At 54.0% G+C, this 7,354-nt stretch overlaps 1 protein-coding gene across 1 annotated transcript in view; it reads right to left on the reverse strand.

Annotated features, from left to right (window-relative positions):
• Igdcc4 (immunoglobulin superfamily DCC subclass member 4) overlaps positions 1-2,528 on the reverse strand; it is a 44,968-nt gene extending 42,440 nt beyond the window's left edge. Inside the window, exon 1 of the mRNA XM_045160610.1 lies at positions 2,453-2,528. Coding sequence (XP_045016545.1) covers positions 2,453-2,528 — 76 coding nt within the window. The remainder of the gene's footprint in view (positions 1-2,452) is intronic.
• Between the last annotated feature and the right edge of the window lie 4,826 nt (positions 2,529-7,354).

Here is a 7,354-nt window from a genome sequence, read left to right on the forward strand (position 1 = left end):
AGGAAGCATTCCTTCCCAGCTTGCTCAACTTCTTCCTCTGTAGTGTAAAACTCCAACCAGGGCGAAGCCGCCTTCGTTCAATGACCTGAACCGCATCACCTCTGAGTGTGCTAGGTGGACCACTGCTAGGTGAGGAACGCAGCCTCCTCCTGCTGGCAGACTCCCTCTCTGCGATTAACTGGATTCCTCTCCGCTTTCTCCAGGAAGACTTCCATACTGGGAAGAAGAGCCCCTCTTCTTCCCAACGCTTGTCAGCACCGGTCCCCACACCCCTCAAGACTGAAAGCCTGCAGCCGACGCCAGATGGGGGTGAGGGAGGGGCTATAAAGAGTGCTCCTCGAGTGCTGGAGGGATGGCTTAGCAGTTAAGCCGTTTGCCTGCAAAGCCCGATGACCCCAGTTCGATTCTCCAGGACCCATGTAAGCCAGATGCACAAGGGGGCGCACGCATCTCGAGTTTGTTTGCAGTGGCTGGAGGCCCTGGTGTGCCCATTCTCCCTCCCCCTCTCTCTCTCAAATAAACAAATAAATAAATAAATAAATAAAATATACTTAAAAAAAAAAAAAGAGTGCTCGGTCGATATTGTAAATGAATGGATGCTCCCCATACAGACCAGAGCTCTGGAGGGATGTCTCCAGACTGCAGAGGTTTGCAAACTCAAAGCAGTTTAAGAGTACTTGCTGTAGTCACTTGGTGGCAGCCCCGAGGAACCCCCAAGATAGATCCGTCACTACTGTGCACTGGGGAGCTGGGAGAGTCCAGATCTCCCCTCTCCCCGACCAAAAAAAAAAAGAAAAAATATATATATACACACACACATATATATACATATAATATATACATATATATATTATAAATATAATTATAATATATATATTAGCAGAACCCTTAGTCTCAGCCCTGATCCCGCGTTCCTGGAGCCTTGGGAAGAACAGATGGGGGAGGAGGTGGCACAACTCTTCCTTAATCCCTTGGGCTCCCAGAGGACAGAAGCCTCGGTGACACTTCCCCGGCCCAGTTCACCTGACAACTGGGGGAGGGGGGGTGCCCAGCTCCCGGCACTCCAGCGCCGGGTCCACGGCGCGGCGGGGGGGAAGGGGCGTGTCTGGCGGGGGAGAGCAGGGGTCCGCGCCGCTCTCGGCGCTCTCCCACCCGCTGCGTTCCCGGAGGTGGGCCTGGGGCTGGCCAGGCCGAGGCTCCTTCCCCACCCCAGCCCCGCCGCCCTCCCCGCTCCCTCCCACGTGGCCTGGCTGAGTCTCTCTGGAAAGCCACAGCAGCTGGAGAGAAATCCCCCTCCCCACCCCCACCGCCAAGTCCCTCCCCGACTCGCCCCGGACACATCCTCAGCTCCCCCCCGCCGCAGAGGAGGCCAGGAGTAGGCGAACAAAGCGGGCAGCCCATCCCCCTCCGGGCCCTGCCACCTACCCCTCCCGTGGGCCGCCCCTCAAACTCCTACCCCTGCACCCCGACCCAAAGCCAGAGGACTGCGGGGTGGCAGAAGCAGTCTTGGCGCGCGCGCATGCATACACACACACACACACACACACACACACACACACTTGGTGACTTTGTCACCCCTTCCTTTCCAGCTCTTTCTCCAGCACGGACAACTCTATTATTATTATTATTATTATTATTATTATTATTATTATTATCCCTGTCCCCACACTGGGGTGGGAGGCCTTGCTGACCTCGTCCACGCTTCCCAGCTCGGCCCTTGGGGTAGGGGGGTGGAGTTGGGGCAGGAGTGACACGCGTCCCATTCTGAGAACGAGTGCTGGACACGTCCACCCAAGCAACTGGTTTCCTGCCCCTCCCCCCAGCCCACTTTGGGCCCAGGGTTTGGGGCCACGACACCTCCACAACCACCCTCCCAACCTCCCCCTCCAGTCCCCTAACCTCACCAGTACCCTAACTGGCCCCAGGGACCACACCCACCGGGCAAAGTTGAGTGTGGTTTTATCAACACCGTCACCTCCAGTCCATCGGGAATCGACAGCTGCCCCCCCCCCCACGGACCACGGGCAAAAGGACACTCCCCAAAAGCCGAGGCCAAACCTTCCGCTCAGCCCCATCCACAGCGCCCCCGAACCAAGGGAGGTGCTTCTCGCGCTCTTTCTTCCCCGCACCCTCTCGACCCCGGAGACACGCGCGGGCACGGCATGGAGCATCGCTCCGCGCGAACCTCCAGCACCGCAGCCGCCCACCCGCGCGGGCGACGGTGCCAGCGCCCCGCGCCGTGGTCACCTTGTCCCGAGGACAGTGCCCCCTCCCTCCCCGCCACGCACACGGGGGGAAGGTGGACACACACACACACGCTGCGGACAAGTCCACGCGGCGAATGCTGCAGCCCTCCCCCCTCTGCCCAGCGGGCACACGGACGCGCCACCCGGGCAAGCCAGGCCCGCGCGCCACCCGCCCCCGCAGCCACGGCCACTCCCCCGGTCCTTACCGCGCGCGGCCAGCAGGCAGAAGGTCAGCGCCAGGAGCCCCCGGCCGCCGCCGCCGCCAGTGTCCCCCCGCGCCATGGGGCTCGGGCCGCCGCCTCGGCCGCCGCCGCCGCTACCGCCGCCGGGGGAGGGCGCGCCGGGCGTCAGTGTCCCGGGTTGGCGCGGCGCTGCGGGCGGGGGCGCGGCCTCGGGGGCCCGGGCCCGAGCGGGGGCCGGCGCGGGGGCCCCGGCCGTGACCGCCTCGCCCGCCCCTCGATCGCCATCTTGGGCGAGCGGCCCGCGAAGAGGGGGGGGGAACCCTCGCTGGTCTTGCTGAGGTCCCCCCCACTCCCTCCCTCCCCACCTCGCCAGCCCGTGCACCACCCACCACTGCTCCAGCCACGGTCTGCGTCCCGGCCCGGGTCGCCTGGGGCGCACGGAGGGTGGGGCTTCTGGTTCCCTTACTGTCCCCAGCCTCTGAGTCTCGGGGTGTGCGGTGTGTGTGTGTGTGTGTGTGTGTGTGTGTGTGTGTGTGTGTGTGTGTGTGTGTGTGTGTGTTGTGGGGGGGTGGGCGTCTCCATCAAGACCCTGCTTGGGGGTCTCCTCCAGCTCTGGTGCAGGATCAGGGGAAGAAGGCCAGTTCTGGTCTCGGGTTTGTGACCCTCTTGCGGGCCTCTCATGCCACCTGAGCTCTGTCCATCCTGGCTCAGGTCTTAGTCTGGATCCTGCTTAGCTTCTCACCTGCAGCCCCACTGAGGACCTAATAGTTCCTGGATCCCATTGCTATCGCCATTCCAAGCTGAGGGTTTCTTCCTTTTTTTGGGGGGGGGTTGTTCGAGGTAGGGTCTCGCTGTGGCCCAGGCTGACCTGGAATTCACTATGTAGTCTCAGGGTGGCCTTGAACTCAAGGCCATCCTCCTACCTTTGCGACTATATGGGGATCTCTGTGAGGGAAATGGATGCTTGGGGAGGAAGAGGGACTTGCCTAAACACAGGAGAACCCAGGACAGCAGAGACAGGACCTGCACCATGGAGACAGACTCCAGGAGGTCTTGGCCTCTCTCTCCTCCCCATTGTCTCTTTCATGTGTTATTTGTTATTTCTTCAATTCCTCAACTATACTTTGCCTAACTGACCTACACTTAACTTAGTATTTTACACACATTTCTTGTTCTGGAGCTAGGAGTTGGAGAGAAAGGGACAAAGCAAATAGCCATATATATATATATATATATATATATATATATATATATATTTGAGAGGGAGAATGGGTATGCCAGGCCCTCTGTGCTGTAAATGAGCCAGACACATGTGCCACTTTGTTCATCTGGCTTTACATGGGTACTAGGGAATTGAACTCAAGATATCAGGCTTTCAAGCAAGCGCCTTTGACTGCTGAGCCATCTCTCCAGCCCCCAAGATGCCATATATTTTTTTTGATCCCCTGTGTCTCCAAGTGTTCTTTACATCTATAGAGCTTTTTAGTCTCTCACCCCTTCTGCTGCCAGCAAGCTCCTCCCCCCCCCACCCCCAAGGTAGGGTCTCACTCTAGCCCAGGCTGACCTGGAATCACTGTGTAGTTTCAGGGTAGCCTTGAACTCAACAGTGATCCTCCTACCTCTGCCTCCCCAGTGCTGTGATTAAAGGCATACGCCACCACGCCCAGCTGCCAGTTAGCTTTCACTATGCCTGAGCATTGCAGATTGAATGGAACCTGACATTCATTCATTCACTCTGCTGTGTTCTGGGCTCATCAGCAGCATTTGACTTGCTGGGTTACTGTCCCTTCCTTGAACCATTTGCTTCTGTCTTTGGCTGAGGAGATGGCTGCAGCGGTTAAAGGTGCTTGCTTGCCTCTTTTTCTGGTCCTCAAGGCTTTGAAGACATCTTTTAAAAAATAATTAATTTATTTGAGATACAGAGAGAGAGAATTGGCATGCCAGGGCATCTAGCTACTGCAAATTAACTCCATTGCATGTGCCACCTTGTGCACCTGGCTTACGTGGGTCCTAAGGACTCAAACCTGGGTTCTTCAGCTTCACTGGCAAATAAATGCCTTAACCACTAAGCCATCTCTACAGCCCTGAAGACGTCTTTATGGTGGTGGTACTGAAATGATATTCTAGTCTGGACCATCTCCCCCGATTTGGGTATCCAGCTATCTGCTGAACAATCCACTGGCTGGATAACATAAAGAAATCCTGATTTCTCTTATTTCTGCCAGTCTTCTCCATTTCAAGTACTAGCAGTAATGTCCTTCCTGTAGTTCAAGGTAAGAATACTGAGGTAGATCAGCCAGGATGGGCCTTAAAGTTATCCCTTGCCCCTCACACACATGCTGTGGTATGTGAGAACCCGGACACACAGGAATGTGCACACACACGCACACACACACACTACACATATATACACACCACACAAAAGTGAATACATAAGAGGCTGGAGAGATGGCTTAGTGGTTAAGGTGCTTGCCTGCAAAGCCAAAGGACCCAGGTTCGATTCTCCAGGACCCATGTAAGCCAGATGCACAAGATGGCTCAGGTGTCTGGAGTTAGCTTACAGTGAGCAGCTGGATGCCCTGGCACCCCCATCGTCATTCATTCATTCTCTCTCTCAAACGAATAAAATGTTTTTTTAAAATAAATACATTTATTTATTTATTTATTTTTCTAGGTAGGGTCTCGCTCTAGCTCAGGCTGACCTGGAATTCATGATGTAGTCTCAAGGTGGCCTTGAGCTCATGGCCATCCTCCTGCCTCTGCCTCCCAAGTGCTGGATAAATGAGTATTTTAAAAATATTGTCCTCTTTAACATATTTTTTTTCAGCTTTCTCCCCACTTTCCCATTAGCACGTTGCTCCAAACGTCCTTGCCTCTCACTTGAGTTGTTGCTGTGGCTCCCTTACTGCCTCCCTGCCCCTGCCCTTTCCCCCTGCAGTGCTTTACTCAGCACAGTGGTCAGAACGGTCTTGTTATCATGTCTCATCTCTGCTCAAATCTCACTGGAGGCTCCCATCTCAGCAAAAGCCAGTCTTTCTTAAGGTCCTCAGGCTGTCTAGTCAGAAGGCTTATTCACCTCTCTGACTCCTCTTTTTTTTTTTTCTTTCTTAATATTTTGTTTTTATTTTTATTTATTTATAGTTTGAAGAGAGACAGGCAGACACACACACACACACACACACACACAGAGAGAGAGAGAGAGAGAGAGAGAGAGAGAGAGAGAGGAAGAAAGGGAGCTGAAAGAATGGATGTGTCAGGGCCTCCAGACTCTGCAAACGAACTCCAGACACATGTGCTACCTTGTGCATCTGGCTCATGGGGAATTGAACCTGGGTCCATTATCTTTGCAGGCAAGTGCCGCTAAGCCATTTTTCAGTCCTGACTCCCCTCTTATATCATCCAACTTGCTTCCCACCAATCCAGTCACACTAGCTTCCTCCCCTGTAGCCTCAAGACCTTTGCCCAGGGCTGGGGATGTGGCTTAGTGGTTGAGTGCTGGCCTAGCATGCGCAAGGCCTGGAGTTCCATCCCTGCTACCAGGGAACTGAAAGGAAAAAGACTGCTCAGCCAGTACAAGTTGAGAAGTTTACTCCCCCATAGTAGATATTGGCAAGGTGCCTTCCAACTTCCCCTGTTCTCCCTGTCTCCCTTCCCTGCTCTGTCTTTGTCTTCACATGCACCAGTTTCTAATATTCTCTACGTTTGACTTGTTTTTCTTACAGTCTGGTCTTCGCTTCTGCGGCCCGTGAAGACTTAATGGGGACACAGGGATTCTTTCCCACTAGGCTCACCGATGGCGTCTAAGCATGCGGATCAGTGTCCAGTGCTGTGCACGTGTGCGCGGCCAGGATGAAAGGTGCACCCCACTGCCTACAGGGACAAGAGTGTCTTAAGTGGCATGGGGTGGCAGGGAGGGTGGGAGTGAGCAGGGACTGTGTGTGCGCGCGAGGGGTGGGGGAAGATGGAGGTCTTTGGGCACCAAAGGAGGATTTCCCAGATCTGGTGGTGGTACTTGGGGATATTTTGCCCTTGACTCTTGACAACTTAAGGACTTAAGCACTCAGGAGATGGAGGCATGAGAATCAGTACAAGATCAGGCTGGAGATCTGGCTGAGCGGTCAAGGCGCTTGCCTGAAAAGCCTAAGGACCCACGTTCAACTCTCCAGATCCCAGTAAACCAGATGCACAAAGATGAGGCAAGCACAAGGTCGCACGTGTGCACCAGGTGAGGCAAGCGTCTGGAGTAGGATTTCAGTGGTTGAGGCCCTGGCACACCAATTCTCTCTCTGTCTCACACTCACGTTCTCTCAAAAACAACAACAAAAAAGTGAGTTCCATAAACCACACAAAAGTGCAGGTAAAAGCCAAGTGTGCAAAGTGGTGCTTGCTACCTGTGAGCCCAACTTGTCTAAAGCAATGGGAGAGGCCATGAGAATCCAGAGCGTCTTTCGCAGCAGCAAGTCTCAAAGAAGGTGGAGCACAGACACCTCAAAGTTGTCCTCTGACCCCCACACATGAGCCATGGAGCAAATGCCCCTTACAAATACATTCCTTTTCTTAATTAATTAATTAATTTTTTTGGTTTTTGAGGTAGGGTCTCACTCTAGCCCAGGCTGACCTGGAATTCACTATATGTAGTTTCAGGGTGATCTCGCTCGAACTCACAGTGATCCTCCTACCTCTGCCTCCCGAGTGCTGGGATTAAAGGTGTGTACCACCACACCAGGATTAATTTATTATTTATATACCCAAATAAAAATATGTATATACATATATTTATTTATTTACGTGTGTGTATGGGTGCACCAGTCTCTTGCTACTGCAAAGGAATGCCCATCTGGCTTTACAGGGGTGGCTGGGGAATCGAACCCAGATTGGCAGGCTTTACAAGCAAGTGCCTTTAATAGCTGAGCCATCTCTCCAGCC

The sequence above is a fragment of the Jaculus jaculus genome, chromosome 10, assembly GCF_020740685.1.
Source record: "Jaculus jaculus isolate mJacJac1 chromosome 10, mJacJac1.mat.Y.cur, whole genome shotgun sequence".
Lineage (NCBI taxonomy): Eukaryota > Metazoa > Chordata > Mammalia > Rodentia > Dipodidae > Jaculus > Jaculus jaculus.